This window comes from Ceratotherium simum, chromosome 16, assembly GCF_057802395.1.
Source record: "Ceratotherium simum simum isolate JZ-2026a chromosome 16, ASM5780239v1, whole genome shotgun sequence".
Taxonomy (NCBI): domain Eukaryota; kingdom Metazoa; phylum Chordata; class Mammalia; order Perissodactyla; family Rhinocerotidae; genus Ceratotherium; species Ceratotherium simum.
Window position 1 is genome coordinate 5,681,346 of NC_141915.1, and position 27,982 is coordinate 5,709,327.

At 39.9% G+C, this 27,982-nt stretch overlaps 1 protein-coding gene across 1 annotated transcript in view; it reads left to right on the forward strand.

Annotated features, from left to right (window-relative positions):
* The window catches only part of HS3ST3A1 (heparan sulfate-glucosamine 3-sulfotransferase 3A1), a 93,618-nt gene extending 75,241 nt beyond the window's left edge, over positions 1–18,377 (forward strand). Inside the window, exon 2 of the mRNA XM_004433046.3 lies at positions 15,326–18,377. Within this exon, the coding sequence (XP_004433103.2) occupies positions 15,326–15,947 (622 nt within the window). The 3' untranslated portion in view covers positions 15,948–18,377. The remainder of the gene's footprint in view (positions 1–15,325) is intronic.
* Positions 18,378–27,982: the final 9,605 nt, after the last annotated feature.

Below are 27,982 nucleotides of genomic sequence, written 5' to 3' on the forward strand. Positions count from 1 at the left end.
AATTTTGTCAGTTTTCTACAATGAACCTTTTTTACTTGTGCAATTTGTAAATTTCTTAAAAATTTAATTAAAAAAGAGTCCATTTGGATAGCAGCTGTTTTCTCCATGGTCTCCCCCTCGAGCCTGTGATGTGTTTTCCTCCACTGGGAGAAGAGAATCCTTCCTGTGCAGTCCCACAGATGTAGTGCAAGGCCGGCTGTGGCATCTCTGTGGTGGTAGAACCACGTAGTCCATGTGAATTGCTTCATTGGAAAGTCTAATTCCTGAGAGCCCTCAGGCTTGTTTGGAACCAGAGCCTCTTCTGTCTGCCTCCTTTTTCTTTATAATGACTTCTCTGAGCCCTGGTGCATTCTCTTCAGGCCCACCCTCAACACTGTCAGGCCTCTGAACAAGAGTGCAAATGGAGACCCACATCCCATATGTCTAAACATTTCAAAAGTGATAAAGCAAGCTAATAAACTGTTGAATGAAATATATGCTCTTCTCCTATTTTGACAAATATTCCTTCATAACAAGAAAACAGAAAAATATATTTAAATCTATTGTTTTTATATGTCTGGAAGCTTTGGCAAAATACCAAAGATGACTGGATTTGATTATTATTGCTCAGCTGGGTATTCTGTTGATGGGCCAGCAATGTTTGCATGAGTAATAAAATGAAGACATACACAAATCATGAGCCGTTATGTCTTTATGCAATACAGTTCATTTTTCCTGCTTGATTTCAGCAAAATACTAATTACGTTACAATCAAGATTTTTATATTAATTTTGTTCTATTGACAATAATGATCTAAAGCAGGGGTGGGCAAACATTTTGTGGAAAAGTCAAAATAATAAATCTTTTAGACTTTGTAGGCCATATGGTCTCTGTCACAACTGCACAACTCTGCTGCTGATGTTCAAAAGCAGCCCTAGGAGGACCTGGCGGTGTGTCCATGAAACTTTATTTACAGAAATACTTGGATTGGACCTGTGGACCAGAGTTTGGAGATCCTTGATCTAAAGGATTTTTAAAGGGCAAATGTACAAATTTGGATATATCTTGATCCAAACTGTAAATTAAAGTGTAAAATTTGAAATTATTTTCCTATGTTTTAAGTTATTTTTCTAGTAAGGTATTCCAAGTTATCAAAATCCAAAGACAAAATGTAAATTATAATTTTTAAATATTAAAATTTGACACAAAAATTAAAGTTGACTTTATATTAATTTTTTTAAATTATAATTCAATCTTATTAAGCATTTTCATAAAATTAGAACTAGTTTCCATTCTAGCTTTCAATGCCCATCCAGTCGCCCAGGGAAAGAATTCAGTATCGTGCTTCACCTGTTTCACCCAGAACTACATATTTATGAGTTTTTGAGTAGCATCATTTCCTTAATAAGGCAGAATGACTCTCCACCTCCGTGCACAACTGTTGTGAGTACCATGCTAATGTGTGAGTACCTCCAGGACCGTGAATTGGAATAGGAGGAGAAGCGAAGAAATGAGCACTCAGTAATACTAGCAAATGATGCTTTTATATCAAGAAGCGATTTCATGCCATCTGATATGAAACCCTCAATAAGTCACTCATCTTTTCTCTCAGCTAACTACTTCCCTCACTCAGACTTCCGGAAACCAGAAGCAGTGACCATCTCCAGTGCTGGCAGCCACACCAACCCATGTACGTTCTCAGCATTCAGACCTGCTATTTTGAAGACATGGGGCCAGAGGTTTGGAGAAGCGTTTCCCTGGGACCTGAACAGTATTAGTCATGAGAGTGGACGTTTAGGGCTGTGGATTTCACTGTGCCAGCCCTTGAGTGACAGTTTCTTTAATAAATTTGTGTAGGTGAATATGTGGGACTTTCTACGTTGGGGGTCTTTGAGCTGGGCGCTTCTTGTCTAAGGGCACTACTGCCGTTTTCACCTATGTCCCTCCTGGAGCGAGGGTTTTCTACTTCATGGTGGCATGTGTTACAGCTATGCTGCTGGGCTGTGTCAGTGGACACTCGATTGCTTTCCTGAGGTTTGTTTTGTCTGCATGCCTCATTTCATGATGATGTCATTATTTAGGAGGTTTGTTTTATATCATAAGAGTGAGATTATTTTGGAAGTTCTGTAAGTGAGACAGAACGTGTATCATTTTCTACCATTCAACACCAGGGAAGCTGATGGCAGGGTACTGATGGCAAGCTTTAGAAAGAATATCCAGGCAGTCCAAGGCCCCAGAGCATGCAAAATCATAGCTTCACATCACTTTTCCTGTTTTAAACTTAGAAGACATATTGATTTAGCACCTACTCTGTGTCCGGAACCCAACAAACAGACAAAAAAAGTCAAAGAAATTAAAACAAACAGAAAGCGCACCTTTGCCAAAATGTAACAAAGAACCTTTCTAAAATTTCAGATTTTTCCTCATCGTACTCTCAGCGTGTCTCTCTCTCAGCTTTCCCACTCTCCTTAAATCGTCGATTTCCAGGCAAGGAAAGTACATTTCTTCCCTTATCTCCAGCAGCACATATGCAAAGCCCTGATAATTCCAGGCTGATGAGAGAGCCGTGCTCTGAAGCAGCTGTCCACAGTAGCACAAAAGCTGATAGCACAGCTCTCCAACTCATCATTTATAAGACTCCTGTCAGGAGCCAAGATGAGCCCAGATGGGGGTTTGCTGTGGCTGCCACCACAGAGCTGGGAGAGGTGCCTGCCCTTGGCCCATGCCCTGCCCACTTTGATCAGGAATTCCACATTCCCCTTCTAGATGGTTGATCTTATAACATGTTAAAAGTACCAGACAGGATGGAGAAAACCAATTCTCCCTTTCATCAGGGCTCCCATGTAATGTAGCTTTCCTACTGGGGGAGCTCTGCAAGGGAATCTCCCCTTCACGGCTGAACTTTATTTCTCAGGGATTTAAAACTTCAAGGTGGTCACGCCCTGTGCATATTATATTTCTAGAATTAGTGAAGACTGCTGTGTCATAGAAAGAACAGTGAACCAAGGGTCAGGAGACCAGAATCTAAGCCAAGCTTTGTGTCCGTGTGGCTGCATGACTTCTCAGACCTTCCCACATCTGTGAGATGAAGGGGCTGGACTAGGGGATTTCTAAGACCCCTCCCAGTTCTAATATTCAGTGGTGCTGCTGCTTAGAGGGATACAGTCCTCCCCCTTCCCTTTCTCATTCACATTCTTTTCTTTTTTTTCACACCTTCTTGATCTCTTTGTCTCTCTGTAATCTCTCTCTCCTTCACACACACATACACTAAGGGTTTGTAAATATTTATCAGCCTTTAGATCCTGACTAATTTGATTATAGTTTATCTCCACTATTTATAGTCATTTTTTATAACTAGATTTAGGATCATTCTGTAAGAATTATTTCTATTCTAACTGATTTCAGTTGTTCTCTCAGTTTTTTATACACTGACTTTATGCTTGAGCTTTTAATTTGGCTCTATCTCTGGTTCAACTGAAATAAAACTTCGTTTGGTTTTTTCTCACAATTACCTAGACGCTAAACTTTTTGAATCATTGTGTATCTGAAAAAGTCATTTTGATATGACTTCAAATGAAACTTAGCTGAATATAAAAGTCTTTTTTCCTTTAATCCTTTACACCCTTTGGGCACATGTTGCTAAAATCTAAGGTCAACCCACCTCCATTTGCCAGTAGCCTAGTTATTGTGTTATTTTGTTTGCCTTTCATTTTGAACGCCTATGAAAGTCTTTATTCTCAAACTCTGAAGATTTGCTAATATTTTTCAAAGTGTGGATCTTTACCAGGGCTGGAAGTCGGGTGAGGCACCAGTAGTACATAAGGTAAAATATCTAGGAGAAGCTTACTCTCCGGGTAGTGCAAGTGTTGAGTTCTGCACACAGGGTTGGAAGAATAATTGTCACTCTTGAGCTTGGTACATAAAGAATGTCTTAAGTCCAGAGAGAGACCCACTGTGGAGAAGTATGACATGTTCCTCTCTTTTTCCAAGTGGTTTCTTAGGCTCTGATTGTTTTATAGATTCTGACATTATTAAGTTGTCTGTGAACTTAGTTTTTAATATGGTTAGTTGACTTTTTTTCTGGATATTCTTTGATATTTTCATAGGACATTGTGAGAAGCACATCAGTTGCCAAGAGCCAGACACCATTTAAAATAGAGTTTGGGATAATGTACACAGGGTTAGAAATGATATTTTAAATCTAAATACATGAGTTCTCCAGTGAAGTAATCTTAGAAGGAGAAATTCAGAGGGTGATGCAATGAGCCTTGTGAGATATTGGTCTATTTTTGTATTTTCTAAAAGTCAATGGATGAGATAATTTGTGGGATTACTTGGGAATCTCTAAGGTCCTACACGAACATAAAGGATTATTGCTTGAATTTATGATTCAAGATAACTCTTGCCCCTCCCCTTTCATGACTGCTTTGCTCTCTGACCTGGGTACAGATATATTTTCCACCCTTTCATGAGGTTCCCCAAAATTATCAACCAAGAATCCTTGACTTTTTTCTCCTCCCCTGGAGTGCCAAGGAATGTTGTGTTGCTTTCTTGAAATAAGCTTTTCTTCCCTTTGTTATAAAGCCTGGTGAGAGTAAAAACCATCTCTTCCTCTTTCTTTGCTTCAATGTTCAGAGTTTTAGAAGGAGTCTGCTGTCAACGGCCCTGGGAAATGTACCAGCCTTTAAGTTTGATGTTTGACGTATCTTGACGACAGTTTGGTTATTCGAATTACACATCTAGATTCGGTCAATGTGGGAGCCAGTGCAAAAACATAAGTCTTCCTCTTCCACAGAAGCCAACTCAAACAACAGCTAAAAGGAGTTTTCTTTCCAGCTTCACAAGTCACGTTTTGAGTGCGGTCCCACATGACAACAGCAGGAAAAGAAATATCGACGTGATTGGGGCTTGGCCAGAGGGACGGCAGGCTGACAGCACCGGGGGGTGGCGGTGGGGGAGTGGGGGGTTGCAGCAGCTTCCTCTGCTCCAAGCTCCCGCCATCAGGGACCCACGGGAACTACCTTCAGGCCATGGCCTTGAAAAGAGCGTGTTTTTCCTAGCATTTTCTGCTGCCAGAGGCTTCCAGAAACAGACACATGGTTCTGTTTGGTTGTATAGACTAAAAAAATTGTATGTGTACATGGGCCAGATTTATTTATTCCTCAAGGTAAATCACCTTTGCATTACAATTCAGAGACTTTCCCTGGAAGCATATTCTTCATTGCAGAAGAAAGCCTTTGAAAACATGCTATGTCTTTTATGTGTTTGCAAAATACCAGACAGAATGACTTGCACTCTGAGATGAATAGGGAAGTTGTGCGTGTAGTGCTCATATGTCTTGGCAGGATGTCAAAGATGGCCACCAACAACAATGCTGTTGCCTGGGTGTTTGGGAAGGTTGAAAGAACATATGCTTTAGAGCTGAATGGACCTGGGTTTTCATCTTCTCCCTTTCACTCATTACTGCGTGTCTTTGGACAAGTCATATTACCTCTCTGAGCCTATTTCCTCATCTGTGAAATTAAGCTAATAATTCTACTTTCCGCTGTTTCTGTGAGACGCAAGAAATAATACATCAGATCTTGGTCTGTGGTAAATGCTTAATAAGTGTTCATTTGCTTCAGTCTTCGTCATGTTCTTCCTAAGACACGTGAACTTGAATTTTGCCTGCCCTGTATCTGTTATTTTTAACATAGCTCTATCCGTGAACTTCATATTCTAGCAGTGACATCTTTTTTTGATGTTTCAGACACAGAGGAAGCGTGGGACAGAGATGGGTCTCCTTAGTCACTGCCTTATTGAATGCAGTGAGACCACTCAACTCACGACTTCCTGGTCTTTCTGCTGCCCCCTAAGCACTGGGAAAACGCCAAGTGAGCCTTCATCTGAACCAGCCTCAGCACTTTCCCTGGGCATCAGTTATTTGAGCTGTGTTCTTTCAGACCTCATTGATTTTAAAATAAATTATGTTGATGCAGAATTGCCCTGCTTGATGATTGATACAAATCTTTCGATTTGATTGGTGGAGTCACACTTCAGAACAGAGCAGTTCGAGGTGCAGAGCTTTCCATTTGACAGATTAATGATGAATTAAAGTCCTGCACCGTCCGTGGAATCCTAGAGGTGGGAATGCCTTAGAGACACAGAAGACAATACTCTTATTTTGCTTATGAAGAAACCCAGGCCCAGAGAACTAAAGTGATTTGCTCAAGATCACACAGCTTATTAATAGAAGAATCAGGAATCCACACTCCTATTCCCAGTTTTGAGTTTCCTATAAGACTATGTTGTCTTCATGGAGACATGTGATCCATCTGTGCCATATTTTAGAATAAAGCCAATAGTGTTTTGTCTCCATTTAAATTCTTAGTTAGAAATCCTAACTTTTTAAAATTATCTCCAACTCTGCTGAAGGAGAAACTTACATTTTTTTCCTTTTTTAGGGGAAGGGGGCCTACTTCTTTCTTCAAAATAACTATTTTTTGGGTTTTTTTTTAAGTAAAATTTTTATCATTTTCCAGTTTTAAAACTTTGGGATCTTTTTTGAAAACTTTGACATCGTTCCCTTCCTAAATCAGCTGTCCAGCCTCCTCAGTTCTCCCTTCGGGATTTCTCCTGCTCTCCCCGCCCCTGTCTTTCCCATTCTCAGCCCCCTAATCCAGGTCGTTAGCTCCTCAAGCTTGGATTATGTTGGAAGAGCCTCCTAAAGTGTTTAACTCCCTGCACTCTTCTTGCTCCCTTCCACCTTGTGCGCTGCCCCTGATTTAGTTCATCGCTGATGGTAATCATGCCATCGTCTTTTCAGTCTAATTTCATACAACTCTCCTGAGTCAAGCAGACACATTCCTTCCTCTGTATTCAATTCAGACTTTGGGTCTTTCAGGATCTTCACAGCTACCCTCTGGATAACTGTCTCATGTTCTCATGCTCTCCCTCTGTCAAATCTGCTCCATCCTTTCTCTGCTGACTTTCTCTTATCCGATGCAACAAAAGTAACCTTGCACTAGGCTTTGGGAGGACCATCCATCACCTTCCATATGGTGACTGTGGGAACTTGTGCATGCCACTTAGCCTCTGAATCTCAGCTCCTTTGTCAGAAAAATTGGGGAGCATAATACCTGCCTCCTCTCTCCTATGGCTGTGTCAAGATCCAATGAGAAAGCAATTGCTACAATGTTTTGCAAAAGCAATTGCTACAATGTTTTGCAAACATAACACACTCTTCAGATATCTCTGTACTCATGTCCACACTCTAGAGACACATCTACTATGATGCCGTGAACACCACTGTGCTTACAGCACCGTAAGATTCAGTGGCCCAGTGTGGGGCGGAGCCTGGGCAGCTCCTGTCCCAATAACTTACCTAGGGTGAGGAGGAAGGGGTCACGGAGAGGACCACTGATTCCTAGCTATGGGAGCTCAACTCCTTTCCCATTTCATAAAATGATCTGAATTTCCACAAATTGGAGATGTAGTTGGTTTAGCAAATGCCCTGTTTTGAAGTGCATGTTTTTCCTGGAGAATTATGGAAAATTGGTCCATTTATTTTTTTATAAGCATTGCAAACTTTTTATTGAAGTATAACAAAATTCAGAAAAGGAGACAAATCCTGGGATACAGCTCAATGACTTTTCACAAGGTGGATAAATTTGTGTAACCAGCACCCAGGTCATGGACTGGGATAGTTTCATCTTTCCAGAAGCCCCTTGTGCCTCATTCCGGTCACTAATTCCCCCAAGGGTAACCACTATCCTGACATCTAACACTATAGGTTCCTGTTTTTGAACTTTTTATAAAGGAAATCATACAGTATATACATTTTGTGGTTGGCTGTGTTTGTTAATATGTGTTTATGAGATTCATTCACAGATTTTTGAGTCATTCATCCCAATGGTGTATAGTATTTCATATATATACATACATACATAAAACAAATGTGTATATGTTATATATATACACACATATGTATCCCTCTATTTTTGATGAATGTTTGGGTAGCTTGCATTTTGGCTATTATGATTAATTATAAACATTCATGAATGTGTCCTTTGGTGAACATATGTACAATTTCTGTTGAGTCCTGGGAATGAAATTGCTGGGCTATGGTGTATGCATATATTCGGCTTTGGTAGATAGTGCCAAAAATTTTCTAAAGTCGTTATGTCAATTTACACTCAAACCAACAGAGAGCCAATTGTTCCACATCCTCACCCACACTCAGAATTCTCTGTGGTTTTTATTCTAGCCATTCAGGTGGGTGTGTCATTGTATGGCATTGTGTGTTGATTTGCATTTCCCTGATGACTCATGAAGTTCAGCACCTTTTCATGCATTTATCTACTTTTGGATTCTGTCTTTTGTATACAGTGTCTACTCAAGTCTTTTGCCCGTTTTTCTTTTATGCTGTCTGGCTTTTTTAACTTACTGATTTGTAGGAACTCTTTTTATATTATGGACATGAATCTTTTGTCAGATAGATGTATTTTACATATTTTCTCCCATTCTGAGGCTTGGCTTTTTATTCTCTTACTGCTATCATTTGATGAATGAAAGTTTTTATTTTTAATATAGTCCAATTTGTTATTTTTTTCCTTATGCTTATTCTTTTAAGAAATTTAAGATATCTTTGCCCCTTCTGCCCAGAATCATTAACATGTTGTCCTAGATTTCCTTCCAAGTTTTATTATGTTACCATTCATATTTATATCTGTAAGCCATCTGGAACTGATTTAATGTATGGTAAGAGATCAAGATTTCTTTTTCCATATGAAATATGGAAGGAATTGACTGAGTACCATTTATTAAAAATACAATGGGAAAGGGTAATTTTTGAGGAAGCAATATCTTCAGAAAGGGCCAGTAGCAGTTCTAGTGGGAGGGTGGGAGAGCAGGAAGGCAATACGAGGGCAGTGGAAATTCAGGGGAGAAATGGCCCCAGTGGATACGAAGGGTGGAGCACATGACGTGGGTTCCTTTCTAATACCTTCTTGAATGTGTTATGTGCACAATGAATATGTATTGTTGAGTGCCATCAAGGGCTACGTCTGGGTGCTGCCCCTAACCATGGAAGTGGTGGTGCAGACAGTGCTAGAGCAGTGGCCATTTTATCCCAAGGGAGACCTTGCCTCTAGGACGGTCAATGGGCACTGTCCTGGAGGCAGGTCTGTTATATCAGCGATGTGGCAGTAGGAAAACTTTCTGGGTCATCTTAGTACTCCTGCCATAAACTACTCACTTGATTCAGGGCTTGAGTAGGAAAAAACCAACTCTTTAGCAAGTCTGTCATGGTTCCTGCTTGGCCATTTCTTACGCCGTACACAGCATAGGCAGCTACTCAAATAACTCTAGGCCCGTGGAGACTATTCCCAGTGTGGCTGATCAGACCCAAAATGAAATCCCCAGGACGTCGAGGTGGCACAACTTTACAAATCAGATGGAGGTGTTACCAAACAGTTTCCTTCTGGGCATAACTGTACCACACGGCATGGAAGGAAATTGATTCCCCTGAGAAACTGAGCTCATCTCTTTTACACCGTAACAAGCCAGTCCTTCCGTAGATCTTGGCTTTGCCAGTTCATAGCTTTCAACCAGGTATCCTGACTGTCTGAATGTCATACACAGGGGCCTCAAATGGACAGGTGTGTGGATGTCCCAGGAACATGCCAGAGGGTCTCTGATCTCCTCTGGACTCCAGACCCATGGGCTTCTCCTGGCAGTCAGGAGCTCCAAACACCAGGCATCACTCTCCTAAGAGCAGTTCTTGGTGTATTCACTATAGTAATGGTCATGCCGACACTCTGTTTACAGTCCAGATTTCCCAAACCGCTGCTTGACTTTTCTGGTGAGATGAATAAATTGAGATTAGAGAGGTTAAATGACTAGCTTGTGGTCACACAGCTGGCAGTGGGCAGAGACGGGCCACAAACCTCTTTTTCTAATTTCAGACAGCTCCACAAAATCTCATAAATTATTATATTCCCTTTTGGTCTAGCAAGAGGAAAGCAAAACCACAGCCTCCGTTGGTATTTTGTGCTAGTGTTTAATTATCTGCAAAAAAAGACTCCTTTGTCTAATTAAATTCTATTGATGCGACTGAAGCCCTTGTCTTCTTGGTGAGTTCTTTCTTTAATAAATTATGGTAAAATAGACATAACATAAAATTTACCATCTTAACCATTTTTAGGTGTACAGTTCAGTAGTGTTAAGTGCATTTACGTTGTTGAACAATAACTTTCCAGAGCTCTTTTCATCTCACAAAAGTAAAACTCTCTACCATTAAACAACTCCAATCCCCTCCTCCCTGCCTCTGGTAACCATCTTCCTCTTTTTGTCTCTATGAATTTGACTACTCTAGGTACCTCATATAAGTGGAATCAAATAGTATTTGTCCTTCTGTGACTGGCTTATTTCACTTAGCATAACGTCCTCAAGGTGTATCCATGTGGTAGCATGGGTCAGAATTTCCTTCCTTTTTAAGGCTGAATAATATCCCACTGTATGCATAGACCATATTTTGCTAAACCATTCATCCATCGATAGACACTTGGGTTGCTTCTACCTTTTGGCCATTGTGAATTCTCATGGCACTCTTTGGGGAGAAAGTGCAAATCTATGCAAACTGCCTTATAATAATCCTTAATTTGCTTGTGAATTCCCTTACTATCCTTGTCCTCTAACAAGCTTCTCTAATTTTTTCTTGTAATTCTGGTTTCTACCCATTTCCCCATCCCCATACCTACAATAAATGTCTCCAAGTCCTTTTCACTATTTAGAGGCAAAGTTGGAATAGCTTAACTGTTAGCCTGGAAATGAAGGCCACCTAGGACCTACTCCTCCATCATCCAATTAGACTTTCCACTCCCCACCCCAGCTTGTTCCACCTTCAGGGGAGCCTCGTGTGTCTTCTTTTTGCACGCACCTTTCTGCTCCTGTAGCCTGTCTGGTATTTCTACAAAGCTTTCATACTACTAGGATGGCTCTTTCACTGCCTATCCAGGGCCCAAGCCCCTGTACAGAGTACAGTCACGGTATATGCCTCACTCAGGTAAGAAAGGACGATTCCCAAGTTCTTCTAAACGTCAAAATACAGTATTCCAAATTACATGTGCATTTCCTTTTATCTGATAGATGAGCTCTTTTTTGAATGTTAAAATTCGAATTGCAGGGGCCGGCCCAGTGGCCTAGTGATTAAGATCGCACGCTCTGCTTTGGCAGCCCAGGGTTCGTAGGTTCAGATGATCCTGGGCACAGACCTACACACTGCTCATCAAGCTATGCTGTGGCAGCGTCACATATAGAAATAATAGAGGAAGACTGGCACAGATGTTAGCTCAGGGACAATCTTCCTCAAGCAAAAATCTTTCTCACCAAAAAAAAAAAAAATTCAAATTGCGATAAGAAAATGAGTATGAGTAAAGAAATTAAAAAGGAGATTACTATTTAAAGACTCTTGTGTGAGTCCTTTTACAAAGCAATCGTACTTTACAATGCAAGCTTTGTCAGGATTTATTTAGACTATCACTTCTTCTTTTTTGAAAAAAGTACCTTGCAGGCAGCTTATAGTTTACTCCCCTCCAACCCCATGTAAACCAGTCCATTTTCCTCATCCTTTAGATGACAGTAATTCATGTGTTTTTCTTCTGAAATCCTATTTTAGCTGTTTCCTCTTCAAACTCCTCCTATTTTGGATAGCCCTTTCCCCTACTCTACTGAGATAATTTAAAATATGGTTTCTTTTTTCAGCAATATTAGTAGTATTTCCTCTGGCCCAGCACAATCTGCAGCTTTAATCTCTGCTGAAAGGCTGCTGGGGACCTGTGCATCCCCCAGAGACGGGAGGAAGGAAGGCTGGGATTACCAACCAGCAGCTCCCGGGTGACGGATGCTATCTCTGTTTTCCTGGCCAAAATACGAGGTTGAGTAAGTAAAAGTCAGAGATTACAGGAAAGGAGGCAGGAATGCTGACTTTTCTTTAATCAACAAATACTCCTTCTTATCACTTTAATGATATTTGATGTTTGCTTTTAGAGTCCAAAACTTTTTCACACATTTGATCAAATTTCCTTCACTGAGATATTCCAACAATTTCTGGATCGATTTGGCTCATCTTATAAAAGTGTAACCTAAGCTTCCAAAGTAGGCTGGCCTGGCCAATTTCTGAGTTCCATGGAGGGAGTTACATGGTGACGATATCTGTGAATTCCTATCACACAGTGGCACCAGCATTGCCTAGGCGGTAATAACAATTGGTGTCTCCCTTGTGTCAACACCAAACCCTCTGGTCTCTGCTTAATCTTACCTGGACCTTAAGGTATATTTAAGGAGTGGGGGATGGGAAACATTAAAAGTTCTTTTGAGAAAAGAATTGTAGATTTCTTAAAAAAGAAAAAGCAACAGAAATCAGATATCTAATTATCATTTCTCCCTTCCAAAAAAAAGTAAAGATACCCTGACTGAAATATCAAAGAGAGCAAAAATCTGAGAAAACCTCCATCATTAAACTAAGCCAGGGTCAGTGGTTTATCGCTACAAATGTTGCGGAATTTGTGCTAGATATAATGTAGATAAGAATAGGAGTGTTTATGAACCAACTGGTGTGATGCCTGAGACAGATGTCAAAGTACAGTCATGTGCTGCATAACGACATTTCGGTCAACGACAGACCGCATATATGACGATGGTCCCCTAAGATTAGTACAATACGGCCTAGGTGTGTAGTAGGCTATACCATCCAGGTTTGTGTAAGTACACTCTATGATGTTCGCACAACAACGAAATCACCTAAGGACGCATTTCTCAGAACATGTCCCCATTGTTCAGTGACCCCTGACTGTAATCCATTTGGGGTGGTGGGAGAATAGACACGGAGGGGTTATGAATGAAATGTATGAAATGAAATTGGCCACCAAGTACTAATTTCTGAAGCTGGGTGTAAGGTACATGCGATTTATGTTACAATTCTCTCTATTTTTGTGTATGTTTGGAATTGTTTGTAATACATAGTTAGCAAATAGTGTAGGTGGGACGCAATTATAGGAAGTCAACAAAGGCAAACTCATCACACAAAGTACATTCTTTTATTACAAAGGCAAACTAGAAATTAATAATGAAATTATAACAAAAACAGCAAATCAAGCATTGGAATTCAAAAATAAAAATACAAGCAATCCTAGATAATGCCTGGACCAAAAAGGAAATAAAAAGTACAAAACGCAATTGCTAAATGTTTGTGAAGTTATGACAAGGAGCAGTACATGTCAAAACTTGTGGGATTTGACCAGGTCTGTATTTAAAGGGAAAGTGTTGCCTCAAGATGCTTTTATTACTTGAGAAGAGAGATTGAAGGTAATGAACTAAGCATTTGGTTAAATAAATTGCAAGAATGACAAAGCATAACTAGAAGATGGATAAGGGGGTATTAAAAGGTTAAAATACAAATCAGTGAATGAAAAAAGTATAATCTAGGGGCCGGCCCAGTGGTGTAATGGTTAAGTTTGCACGCTCTGCTTTGGCAGCCCGAGGTTCCCGGGTTTGGATCCTGAGCGTGGACCTACGTGCCACTCGTCAGGCCATGCTGTAGTGGTGTCCCACATACAAAGTGGAGGAAGACTGGCACAGATGTTAGCTCAGGGCCAATCTTCCTCACCAAAAAAAAAATATATATATATATTTTTTTTTATGTATATATAAAATCTAACCTAGAAAGCAGAAAGAAAGGCAGAAAAAAAATTACGGTTGAGATTGGGAATATAATTTCAACTACTCAACTGGGTGGTTTTTAGAAAAATATTAATTGCCCAAATTGGCACAAGATGAGGAAGAGTATTACAGTTAAACAATAACTGTAGAAGAAACTGAAAAGATATTTGAAGATCCTGCTGCCTTTCCTACCCTCACACCGAAAACGCCGGTATAAGATGGCCTTGTAGATGACTCCCATCAAATTTTGAAGGAATAGAAAATTATTTTGCTACTTAAACTTCTCTAGGATATAGAAAAATATGAAACATTTCTCAACTCATTTTATTTGTGGAATAATTCATTTTCTAACAATTGATTAAACTATTGATCAAAAGAAAAACTACAGGAACATCTCATTAATGCATAGGGATGAAAAATCCAAAACAAAATAATGATGAATCAGATCTACAACTATATTAAAAGAATAACATACCATGATCAAATGAAGTTTATTCCAGGAATAGAAGTGAATCCAATATGAGAATATTTATAAGTTTGATTCTTATCAGTGGAACAAAGGACAAAATACATTTAGTCATTCCAATAAATCCCCCAAATACATTTATTTTAATATTGATTTGAGCAACATCTATTTCTTATAAGACTTGGAATTAGAAAAACAGTGCCTTAATATTATAAAAATATATATATATCAAATAAATAATGGATTTAATGGCTGTACACTTAACTTGGAAGAGTAGTTTTCTTCTCTCTGCTCATCTTTTTTGACTAGCCCTGGGACGCATCAGTTCTCAGTAGGAAGGTATGCCTGAACGGGCTAGCAATGTCTGCTCCATCAAGACTTCAATGGGATTTTTTTTAACATGATAAAGTGAGTCTAACATTCATCAGGAAGAATAAAAAGACAAGAATCATCAAGGATGTTTTGAACAATAGAGAGTCAGAATTTACTTTGGTGTACATGAAAATACCCTATAATATGATAATCACTTAACATGAGAAGTAGGCCAGTGTAAAGAGGAATCAAGATAGATTATTGTAATGATGGCATTTCAGATTATTAGATAAAAGATGGATTATTTAATGTCTTGTTTGTTACAGGAAAATTCAGGAATTATAAAACGAAGTATTTTGTGTACTATGCTATGATATGAAGTTAAATATAATGGCTTTGTTTATAAGAAAACTACAGAAAAGGCTCATAGCGTTTTTAATACCATCTCATAGCAGTATAATTGTGTTTATTACAATATTCTAATTCGCCTAAAGAATCAGATCAAGGTTATTTTCTTACAGCATTGTGGGTTAATAACAATAAAAAATAAAAATTATATAGCACTTATTCTGTGCCAGGCACTGTTCTAAGCTATTGAGGTAATATTAACTCCCTTAATCATCACAACGACCGTATGAGATCGATATTATTATTATTTACCATTAAATACACGAGCAACCAGAGGTGCAGAGTGTTTATGCGGCTTCTCCGCGGTCACACATCTAGTAAGTGGGCGAGCTGGCGTTGCGACTCCAGCAGTCTGGGTCCAGAATAAACATTACACTCCATCTGCTCCGAATGAGCTCTCTATGTAAATTAGGGGAAGTCGCTCATTTTTCAGGCTCTCATACGCCTTTTTGCTTTGCTCAGGGACCTGATGCCGAGAACCCTGGACGGGCAGATCACCATGGAGAAGACGCCCAGCTACTTCGTGACCCGGGAAGCGCCGGCGCGCATCTCGGCCATGTCCAGGGACACCAAGCTCATCGTGGTGGTGCGGGACCCGGTGACCAGAGCCATCTCGGACTACACGCAGACGCTCTCCAAGCGGCCCGACATCCCCACCTTCGAGAGCCTGACGTTCAGAAACAGAACCGCGGGCCTCGTGGACACGTCGTGGAGCGCCATCCAGATCGGCATCTACGCCAAGCACCTGGAGCGCTGGCTGCGCCACTTCCCGCTCGGCCAGATGCTCTTCGTGAGCGGCGAGCGGCTCATCAGCGACCCGGCCGGCGAGCTGGGCCGCGTGCAGGACTTCCTGGGCCTCAAGAGGATCATCACGGACAAGCACTTCTACTTCAACAAGACCAAGGGCTTCCCCTGCCTGAAGAAGGCCGAGGGCAGCAGCAAACCCCACTGCCTGGGCAAGACCAAGGGCCGGACCCACCCCGAGATCGACCGCGAGGTGGTGCAGCGGCTGCGCGACTTCTACCGGCCCTTCAACTTGAAGTTCTACCAGATGACCGGGCACGACTTTGGCTGGGATGGATGACAATATAATTTAAAAAGAAAAAAAGAATATCAAAATATAATATATTTTTTTACCAATCGGTAGAGAAAAGGCAGTTTAATATTTGTGCTGAAAATATTTGTTTCAGTATTTTTTTCAATGAATGTTGAGATTGTCCTCACCTCCACCCTTATCTTCATGTATAACCTACACCAAACATTTGGATCAACAAAAAAGGAAAACTTCACTCACCTAAATGCTTGCCATTTTCGGTTTTTATTTTCTGTTTTATGTATGCAATCATGAAGTGTGCACAGCAGTTGCCATTAAAACTTTTAAGAAAATCCTGAGGGTAAATCTCTCTCTCTCTCTTTTTTTTTTGAACAAGGTCCAGATAAAATTGATGTCTATCCTTATGTTTTTCTCCCTTTAACTTTTTTCCTGTGTCACTTTTTAAAAAAACATTTCCCAATTAATAATATTACATTAGTGGTTTGCACACCACCTCACAGTTGTCACCGTGCTTTCAAATAAAACATCTTTTCTGATCCTTATACTACTATGTGGTATCAGAACTTGGTACCTAGAGATTATTATCCCCATTTTACAGATAAGGAAACTGAGTCTCAGGGAGACTTATCTTAAGGCCAGATGGCAGACCCTGGACAAAACTCTGCTTGTTCCTTGTTTTATGCCACTTTTTCCAGGGAGAATGGGGAATAAGACATCTGTACTGCTAGAAATGATTAGCTAGTTTGGGGATGATCTGAGATGGGGCAGAGGGTTTCCTGTTGCTTTCTAAGTTCCAGGCAGCCTTCTGGACTCAGTCACATCACACAGCTGTGCTCAAGGAAACCACTCAGACCTGGACACGTCTTTTAAGAGCCAATCTTGGCTTTTAAAGTACCCTGAGATAGGGAAATGAGCTTGACTGAAGTTGACAGAAATCACTGGATTCTCGTATTGAGACCGAGATGGACAGCCACACCAGGATCAGGGCAAGATGTGGTAGGAGCACAACTTCCCTATTTGTTGTTTTGACTGTCATTTTTTTTTTTTTAAAAAAAGGAAAAATCCGGGTCTGCCCCATGGCGCAGCGGTTAAGTGCCTGCGCTCTCCGCTGCGGCAGCCCGGGGTTCACAGGTTCGGATCCCGTGCACACACTGACGCACGGTTTGTCAAGCCAAGCTGTGGCGGTGTCCCATATAAAGTGGAGGAAGATGGGCACAGATGTTAGCCCAGGGCCAGTCTTCTCAGCAAAAAGAGGAGGATGGGCATCGGATGTTAGCTCAGGGCTGATCTTCCTCACACACACACACACACACACACATACACACACACACACAAAAGAAAAATCCACTTCAGTCAGAGCTTACAAGTATGAATCTCATTTTTCTTTTTCTCTTTTTAACAAAGAAAATCTGCTTCTCTTTGTAATATCTCATTTCTATCCTTGGAGCTAGTAGTAAAAAAAAAATTCAGTAAACATCTCATTTACAATGCCCTTATTTTTCACGGGTGGAGGTCTGTCACTTTGTCACTTTGTTTTTTCTCCATTTCCTGTTCACACCAATTATAACCTAATATTCATTAAAATTTGGAAAATATTCTAAGAAATGCAGATGTGGGTAAAATGGTGGTTTTTCCTTTTCTCCTATTTGTTTCTGCCCAGCACCTATTTAAATAGCTCAAATAAATCAATGGTTTATTAACGGTATTCCTTTCCTTCTCTGAGTGGGCATTAACAAGATTAGCATTAATGGGAAATAAATTGGTTTAGAGAGAAGCACATGGGCACGAAATATATAAAACGTTTGTAATTAGTCTGTCAGCAATATTTTATTACAGGTTTAAACCCAAGAGGAAAACGTCTCCTATCTCATGGAATTTTTCTATATCTGCCAAAATTTAAAGGACCAGACACTCTAGTATTCTAAAATAATATCCTTTTTCTTCTCCAATGATGTCAATCAAGAGAAAGTAAAATTGTTTTGAAATATGCAGTACAATTGTGCGTTTGCACTCATAGACACTCTATCAGGTGAAGTAAATATTTCTTGACAAGCCTAACACAGGATTAAAATGAAGGAAGAAAATCATTTCAATTTCTGGATAGTCCATCATTGCTCCAAATCTTTGGATTTATGTGTTAATATCCCATTTTCGGGAGTTAAGTGAACCCCAAATCCAGGTCCTCTTCTCCAGTTGATTTCCTTCCCTTCTGTGCCCTCAGTTCTCCAATGCAACAGCCTGTTTTTGTTCTACTTGAGTCGTCACTACCAGCAGCAAGATACTCATTTTAAGCTCCTCTCATCTTTTCTCAACTCATTTTGTTTGTGCTTCTGATTCCTTTATAAGCATTTGCTTGGCATTATTAAAAGTGGCTTGCACAAGGAAACAAATCCATCTCACAATTGTATTTAGCAACCTTCATCTTTTTGTGTTAAGAAATAATAAAAAAAGAATTGAGTGCAAAGGACCTCATCTTGCATGTAGATTTTTTTTGTTGTTCATATTATTTTTAAAATTAATGACTATACAGCACTTCAGGAAAACCTTCTAACTCCTAAGATTTCATAAGAGTCCTAGAAGTTATAGATCCCAGCAAAAGGTAAAAGATCTAGAGTCAGTATACTCTAAATATCCACCTGAACAGAAATTTCCCTTTTCTGCCTCTACGTGATACTTACTCCTGCTACGCATAGACTTGGCCTCAGATTTCTTTTGTCTGTTTAGCTACATCAAATAAGAGGTTTTACTCTTGATCTGAACATCTTAGCCATCCTTCCTCCCAACTGTCTGCTCCACAGCTATGCCCATTCACCTCCTTAACTCTTCTTAGAGGTGGAGAATTATCTCTCCAGGAGAAGAACCAGACGTCTACAGCTTAATTCTGAGGAGTTTGCTTTTGAGGCCGCGTCTACAGTGTATAAATTCCCTGGATAATTTAGTAACTTTTAAGGGAAATTAATTTTATTCTAATGACTGGAGATTAAGAAGCTTCTAGAGAATGGATGTTTATTATTCCAGGAGTATTAATCCCACTCTAATTTTTTTATTTTCAAAGATCTTCAAAGTTAGAAGAAACCTCAATGGTAATTTGGATCAAATCCACATTGGGCACTCGAATCCTTTCTTTAGCTGATTATACGGGGGTTGAAAACGTTGCTGTATCTGTAAATTCTTAACTCTTGATTTTGCAGTTGTAAAGAGGATAAATTTCCCCTAAACACATTTTATCCTGTTTTGTCAGCTGAGACTTGCCAAATATAAAAGATATCTAAAATTCGATGTGTGAATAAATGAATATGTCTATTAAATAATAATACCTTATATTCATGTAGCAGATTATCCTTTCAAATGCATCCTTTCACCTTAAACCAACAACAGCTCTTCACTGTCATTAGTTCCACTTTACAGATGAGGAAACTAACACTTAAGACAGTGGTTCTCAGCAAAAGACGATTTTGCATCCCAGGGCAATGTCTGGAGATATTTTGGTTGTCCCAAGAGTGGTGGAGTATAGGGTGCTTCTAGTGGGTAGATGCCAGGGATGCTGCTGAACATCTTATAATGCACAGGAGAGCCCCCATAACAAAGAATTATCCTGCCCAAAATGTCAGTGGTGCCAAGGTTCCCAGCTTAAGAAGAAATAAACCAGTCACAGCTAGTGTGGTCTGAAGCAGGTCTTAAAACCAGATTCTAATTAATGCTCGACTGATAATCTTTTCACTCACCACTCTTAAGTTCTTCTCTTGAAAACCTTTCTTTCTCTCTCTAACTCTATAAGTGACTCCATTATAGTAATCAGATCAATGTTTAATGTTGTGCTTTGCCAAGAGGAGTACTAAAGAGAAACATCACTGAACTGGGTTTTTACAGCTGAGATACAGGAGCAGCTTGTAACAAATGCATAGTTGCATTTGATGAAACAGAATCAGCTTCAGGTGGGAAAATAACATTGCAATAAAACATTTCTAGAGGCTTTTCAAGTTCAAGTCTTGCAGTTTCAATTTGCCTCCACGACAGTGCTGTGACAGTATTTCTTGTCACCTGACACAACCAAGTGTCAAGAGATACAAGTAAATGGCTCCACTTCTGTTAAACAGCTAAATTCAGATGGACGTGCTATGGTTTGCAAATGGCCCTGAGTTGCTGAGTAATAGCAGAGAAAGGCGAATTCTTACTGCCACATTTTCTAGAAACCCTGGAATTTTGGATGCAATTATCATAGACTCAGGGAAGAGAAGAGCTTGTGGTTCCCAAACATGGGAGAGTATGCCTGAGATTCAGTCAAGTGAAAGTCTTTGTGTAGAAATAAAAGACTCCACCTATTCTATTGTGTCCTGTAATCATTGAGGAAGAAAGGGACTTGAAAAACTCAAAGGGGAAACATCAGCATTACTGTAGAATTGGTGGTCCTTCAATTATCTTCATCAACATGAAAACAGATTTGCTGTCAGAGTCTCAGTTATATGGATGAAAAACATTGTTAGGGAAAGTATAAACCTGTTTGTCACATCATGGAATTTTGGAAGGACAGGCCTTCCCTTTAAAGCTTGATAACAGGTGAATTCGGGAAAACTACAAGGCATTACCCAGAGTAATAAAATAATGGATTTTCATTATGCCAGGAGGAAATAAAACTGAAAATAGAAATTGTTTCTAATATATGGATCCGTTGTGGGATATTTAGGATATTTAGTTAGTATATTTCAGGCTATAACTTTAATTTTCTAGTTCAATTTCCAACTGTTGGTTGTGTTCCTTTAATAGCTATATGCTCAACAACTCTCCCTAGTTTTATTGTCAAAATAAAAGGTAACAAATATAGGGAATATACATTCTGTTGTGAGTCCTTTTCATCCCCAAAGTCCTGGGTCTGATATTTTAGGTGCATGTGAAGGATCAGATATGATGAGAAATGGCCTCCTTTATCAGCGCTGCCTGGCTGGTACATGATTCGGCTAGATTTAGCTTGGTGCTAGCTGATAAATCCTAATGGGGCTTTAAGGTTCTTTCTGGTCTGCACATTGGCAAACCATGGTACATGTGCTTGGTCTCTTCCAAAGTCACTTTATAGCAAACCTAGAATGTTTACCATCGCTGGAGTCTTGTTTTCATTGCAAAGAGAAGTGGTGTGTCTTTTTCCTTTCCACCTCCTATCTGCATGCTTCCTTCACTTTCTAGTGCCTTCTCTCCCTACATCCTGCCTGTGTCTAGTGATCCCTGGTCTCCCAGCCCCTACTGGCCTAAGTTCTGCCCTCTCTTCAAATGTACCGTACTCAATGGTGTCCATGTCCTACTTCAGATTTCTGGGGAAAATTGTGCAGTCCACTTAGGGCAACTGCTCTCAGCTTCAGCTCTAGGGAAGGTAGTCTGATTACCTGATGTAGATACCAGAACAGATGAAGGTCAGATGGGTTTAACTTTCCCCAAGAGTATTTACATTAGGAAAACAGGGCCCAAAGGAAGATGGATGAGACAGGGTATGAAAGTGCGGGGGCACGTTTTGACAGGAGATGGAGGTGGTGTTGGAAGGACACTGACCAGGTTTCCAGTGCCCCACCCCCACCACTGACCTGAAGAACCAGGGTCAGCCACTTGGCATTCCTCTTCTGAAAGCGTGTCTGCCTCTGGTCTGGGCAGGGGCATTTTTCTCCCACCTGTTTTCCCATAAAGCCTTATCTAAGCTCAGATTTCTTTATTTCAAGCCTGCAACAGCTGGTCAACCAGAGAACAGTAGGAAGCAAGAAAACTTTACAGTCATTTCACAGCAATGTTTCAGAGGAAACAAGAGTTCTTGAACAGGTACTATCAACTAGTATCTTTAGGATCAAACTTAATTCTTATTTCAGACTACTTGATCTTACTCTTTGAATCCCAGATCAGTTGTTCTTTGTTATGAAAAGTCCAGCTAAATATTCTATAATGACAGTAACTTACTTTTATATAAAATGATTCAAAACATTTTTACACCCTACTTAGTTAGGCTTGAATAGTTTGTCTTTTTCCTTTCTAGATTAAAAAAAATCTTTATATAGTCTATTATAGCTCTTTCCCATTTGCAACAAACTCCACATTTCCCCTCAGCTGAATTACTTACAAACATCTTTTCAGCCTCTTTCTTTCTACCCTTCTTACATATCATTTCTCTTTTGCGTGAACTTTCACCCTTCAGTATTTTCCTATATCAAAATCCTTATGCCAAAAGTCATCTGTTATATTTTTGTATTCCTCTTTCCTTTACAATTAGACTTTTAGCTGTTACTTTTCCCTTTGTGTAACCATCTGGCTCCAGAATTATACCTTATTCTTCATTTCAAAACTTAGCCTTATTCTTCCTTCTTTGATCTTCTGTACCTTTTCTCAGATTGTGCCTTTCCCTTTTAGGAAAATGTCTCTTTGGAGAAAAATCCCCTTTCCACAAGCCTTTGAGCATATGGCTTTTAAACTTTCTTAGGCATGTAGCTTTCTTATCCCTTCTTACCCAGTAAAATGCAAAAGTACCAAACAGCATTGGCTTCCGACTATAAAACAATTCCGTATTGAACGTGTCCAGCTCTTCTCCCATCTAGCCGTAAATCATGAGCTCTTTTTCAGACTCTTTGGCCCCTGCTTTGTGATGAGGCCATTAATAAAAAGTTCTGTATCAACGGAATGATAAACTTTACTAGCCTGAGCTGTATATAATGCATACACAGAAAAATTGGAAGCAGATCTGTTTTTACCAGCCTCATCCTGTCTTCTGACTGAAGTTGCAAATCTCCCGCATGCTAACAATGCCCAGAGTCCATTTCTCGCATCAATCCTTCAGTGTTTGTCTCTAGGTTTCTCCCCAGTCTGTTCTCTGCTTTTCCGTGCCCGTGTAGTCCCACAACATTTTCATTATTTGATTGACTCTAGCTCCAATTTCTCCAGCCTGATCTTCATCATTTTTATTATCATCTCCCTTATTTCTGCTATTGCCACTCTGATGTTTTCTAGATGTCTAAAACTGTGCTGAGTCTGCTTTTCCCTGAAACTCTATCATCTTCATGAGCACCCCTCCTTCATTTCCTACATTATTTTAAATTTTTCTCCACTCACCATTTGAGGCCAGGCATACAGCCATACTGGTAAATTATATGATTAAATATTCATTAGACTTACCTAGAGCTTCATACTTTATATGCCTTGAAAGGTATATATACCTTGATGGTTCTTCCAATCCAGTCATTTTATTGATCCTACTTTCCTTTTTTTAAAAAACATGATGTTCAGTTCCTCAGCTCTTTCTGTGCCTTAATGATGAAATCCCATGCCTTGTGGATAATTTTGTGAATGGTCTTGATCTGACCACGAATGATGAAGTCTTGCATGAATCATTCAGTACCACTAAACCTTGGTTTTTGTATTTATTTAAAAAAAAAATGCAGTGCTGCCAGGTTCATTCCAACTGAAGTGTCTGGAAACATTTTATGGTTGGGGCTCTCACTAATAATTATTTTTCTTCTGTCTCTTAAAATGATTATCATTAAATCAATCACTTTCCCTATTTCCCATAGGCCACTGAAAACTGTGACTAAAATTTGCTGTTGTTAGTGTTATCTGGCCACCAAGCCTTTCCTTCCTGTATAACTTGGTCACATTTGTCCTTGTTGGAGGAATGGTGACTGCCCTTGAATTGTGTGTTTCTTCCTACTTTGCTTGTAGGCCTGGCATTATCACTCCTCCTTGACTCTGGGGCCATATCTTTTCTGGATTCTGAAAATACTCTGTTAAAAAAAAAGTCCTTCAGAGAAAACTGTATTGTGGTTACCAGGGGCAATGGGGGTGGGGGGTGGGCACAAGGGGTGAAGGGACAAACAAAAATGTACAACCCAAAATTTCACAATATTATAAACTATTAAAACATCAATAAAAAAGAAAAAAAAATTCCTTAATAACAGTTTCTAAATTGAGGCTATCTTAATCCATCCATTTTTGGCCCTTTAATTTACAGACTACCCCCCACCTTGAACAGTAAAATATAGCTATAAAGAAACTCATTCATTCTTGTGTTAACCATTGCTTCCATCATCACTTTGATCTGGTCCAGACAGACCGTGGTTTTCCTTTGACATGCACTATTTTCTGTGAATTTTTATACTCTGATTTTTTTTCCACCTCCTGCACCATTCCCTGCTTTTTCAAAAGAAAGAGGTAGGAACCTTACTCTTTGAGTCCTTTGCTGCTGAGAGAATGCACCATTTATAACCATTTGGAAATGGGACAGTGCCTCTTGCCTCTTGATCAACCACACAAATGCCTTCTGGGTCTAGAGTTTGTCCACAATTATCATCAAGTGACAGAAAAGGCATTCTCTGTTGCTTTGTGTCCTGGCCTCTATGGTCCTTACAACTAAATCCAGTCAGCTTTGATTTGTGGGAATTTACTTGGTTTCCAAGGTGTCCTTTGAACTCTCTTTTTAAAAAAGAGTCCTTTTTTATTTTGCTAAAATATACATAACATAAAATTTACCGTCTCAACCATTAAATGTATATTTCAGTGGCATTAAGTACATTCACCACATTGTCTGCAACCATCACCACTATCGATTTCCAGAACTCTTTTATCATCCCAAACAGAAAGAGTACCTATTACACAATAACTCCTCCTTCTCCCTTCTTCAGCCCCAGGTAATCTCTATTCTACTTTTTGTCTCTATAAATTGATTTCTCTGGGTACCTCATATAAGGGAATTCATACACTATTTGTCCTTTTGTGTTTGGGTTATTTCACTTATAATGTTTTTAAGGATCATCCATGTTATGGTATGTGTCAGAATTTCCTTCATTGTTAAGGCTGTATAATATTCCACTGTATGTATAGACCACACATTGTTTACCCATTCATCTGTCACTGGACAGTGGGGTTGTTTCCACCTTTTGGCTATTGTGAATATGGCTGCTATGAACATGAGTGTATAAATATCTGCTAGAGTCTTTGATTGCAATTCTTTTGGGTATATACCTCAGAGTGGAATTCCTGGATCATTTGGTAGTTCTATGCTTAACATTTTGAACAATCGCCAAACTGTTTCGCACAGTGGCAAAGCATGAGGGTTCCAATTTCTCCACATCCTCTCCCACACTTGTTATTTTCTGTTTTTTTTTTTTCTTTCTTTTTTTTTGGTACTAGCCATCCTAATATGTGTGAAAAAAAGGATTTTTTTTCTGTTCTTATTCCTTAACTTGATGTCTTTGTTTCTGGCTGCCCCTTTACTTCTTGTAATTCTTCTAGAGGATTTTTTTAAAAAAGTGATACACAGACTTGTTTCTCATTGTCCTTGCCCTTTCCTATCCTTCTTCCCCATCTCTGTCCCTCAGAAACAATCAGCTTCTTCTTTTTCTTTCCACCATAGGAACCTGCTACTCCTCTACTTTCTTTGACTGCTTCCTCTGCCTTCTTTCAAACTTCCCATGCCCCGGAAACCCTCCTGATCGTCTGCCCTGAAAGCCTATGGTGGCTTCATCTGGAAGGATCCTGACTTGCCCAACTCGTTGGGCCTTTCCATCCTGGACTCTTGAGGTGTCCAACCTGTACCTTTTTCCTTCTCATCACAGAAAGCACATTGTCCGGGTACCACACTCACTAGCCCCCATGCACACAGCCTTCCCCAAAGACTGTGTTCAATCTTACCTTTATTTGAAGTGTTGCCAGATTCTTGTTTTGCATGTTGAAGACACTTTTTTGATGGTATGTAACACTCAAGTGACCCCTCTGACCTACTCAGGACCTTGAATGAGTGGGCTAGGTCTTTGACTGCTAGCCATAACCACTCAAGTTCCTGATAGCAGACACCATTTCCTTCATGCCACGTTCCTTTTCCACATAAAAATTCACCAATACCATCTTCAGGCTGGCTTGTCAACCTCACCAGAATTGTAAACACATCCCAGTGTTTCATTACTCAGTCACAATTCCTCCCTTATCCTGAAGGGATAAGCAAAACTTAAGCCTATTTACTAGGATCACTATGAATAAAAACAAGTTGAGTCATTATTCATTGTTTCCACTTCAAAAAAAAAATAAATAAAAGTATCACCACAAATGAGCAGGTGTGCATGAATTCTTGCTGCTGTCATCTTGAAAAATAGGTATCAGAAAAATGCTACCAGGAGCAAATTCAGAAGCAGCCCAGGCTCAGAGAATAATCCTGTCCTTAGAAGGCACATTGATGCCTAAATTTTAAATATGCAGCCACACTCACTGAGGCCCCACCTGGCTTGACATTTTGCTCAAATTCTGATAATTAGGCTCATTTCATTTTTCTCATAACCAAGCGCCAATCTCATAATTCCACCCGGTAGCTAAGTGTTATCTGCTACCTCTATGGCTGGGTGTTAGCCTTTCTTCCCCCAGTTACTCCAGGATCAGGAGGGCAGATGCCCATCTCTTTGACCACATTGCTGATGTCTGCTTCCAGACCTCCCTTGCTTTATCTATGTAGGCAAGTCAGGAGGTGGGACAATGGTCTTCTGTTTGAATTTGCCCAAGCACCTCACCTGTGCCTGTAGTAATCTCTATTTATTTCATCACCTTAGCGACGTTGTTGCTGATCCATGCTAAAGCCAAGGGAAGCCTAATTCTAAAGAACATGTTCCAGTGGCTGTGGCTCATTTTTTCCTTCATGCATTTTCTAAGACAAACCAGATTTTTCTCTCAATTTCAACATGTTTCTTGCAGAAATTTGAAGAGTAGCTTTGTGGCTTTGGTTCCTCCCAATTTAATTGATATTCCCCAGGTGGCTGCTGTTTCTCCTCAAGGGTTTTCTCGAAGAAATCTCCAGTCTCCTTGGGCACACAGACAGCAGGAGTTCCTTCTGTCCTCTCCTGCCTTCACCCTGGGGCAGGTGGATTTACTACGAAGGGAATAAATCTCAAGCTTCAGATCCTTCACTGGCATGAGTCCCTTACAGGATCTTTTTCCCAATTTTACATTTGCAGGTTTGTATTTTTTTCCTTAAAGGAGCACCTAAAATTGTCTGAGCTTCAGGACCCATGAAACCCGTCTCCACTTCTGCCTGTGTGAGTCTTGGGGAAGATAAATTTGCCAGCAGGATGCCATTTCTTCCCCTTTCACCCGCTTCTTGGTTAGTACATCCCAAATTCCATCCTCCCCCAACGCCTTAGTTATATTCTTCACTTCCTCTTCCTCATTCTTAGCATTTGCACTGGCTGGTAGCTGTAACTGGACAAAGAGAGAGCTGGATCTGTGTAAGAAACAATGACAAACCAGTGCAAGGGAAGCCCATTCTCTCAGCACCATTTGAAAGGAATGGTAATGACGCATTTTAGTTTTAACTGGTAGTGCCAGATAAAACCGATCAGCACAGACCTAAACCCAGGGTGAGCAGGGACACCAGATATGTTAATATAACTCACAAATCACCTGGCACCCTCCTTAGGCCCTTATAAGCCTATTTTCTAACATAAATCTTTATTACTGAGAGTCAATATGTTTAGTAAGAGTTTGGGCGTTCGATTTGAACTCTAGATTTGCCCATTTCTAGCTGTGTGACTCTGGGAAACATACTTAATCTCTCTGTGTCTTGGTTTTCTAACCTTTAAAAAAGGGATGTCAATAATAGCACTCGTGGCATAGGGTTGTTATGAGGATTAAATTATTATGTGAAGTGTTTATATCAATGCCTGGCACATGGTAAATAGGATATAAGTTTCAACTTTTACATTAGCTACTATTTAGAAGCTTTATAGACTTGATCTCTTGGTTCTAGACAATGACTGTAGTTTGCATGAATATGTTTATGTACACCTACATCCCTATCTTCCTATGCACGTCCAGGCCTCTTTGCACAGAGATTATGCAATTTGGGATAATTGCATTATATTTTAAGATTATTTTACCTTGAAATTAAAAGACTGCTCAAATACACACTGAAAGTTTCCAAATCCTAAAGCTCTCGAATAGCTAAGTAGAAATCGGAAGGAGAGAGGAATAATTTAAACCCACTGACAGAGTCCGTGTTTGTCATTCCATAGTCACATCCCCATATTTTGCAGAAACAAGTCATGGGCAGGAGAGAGCCCACC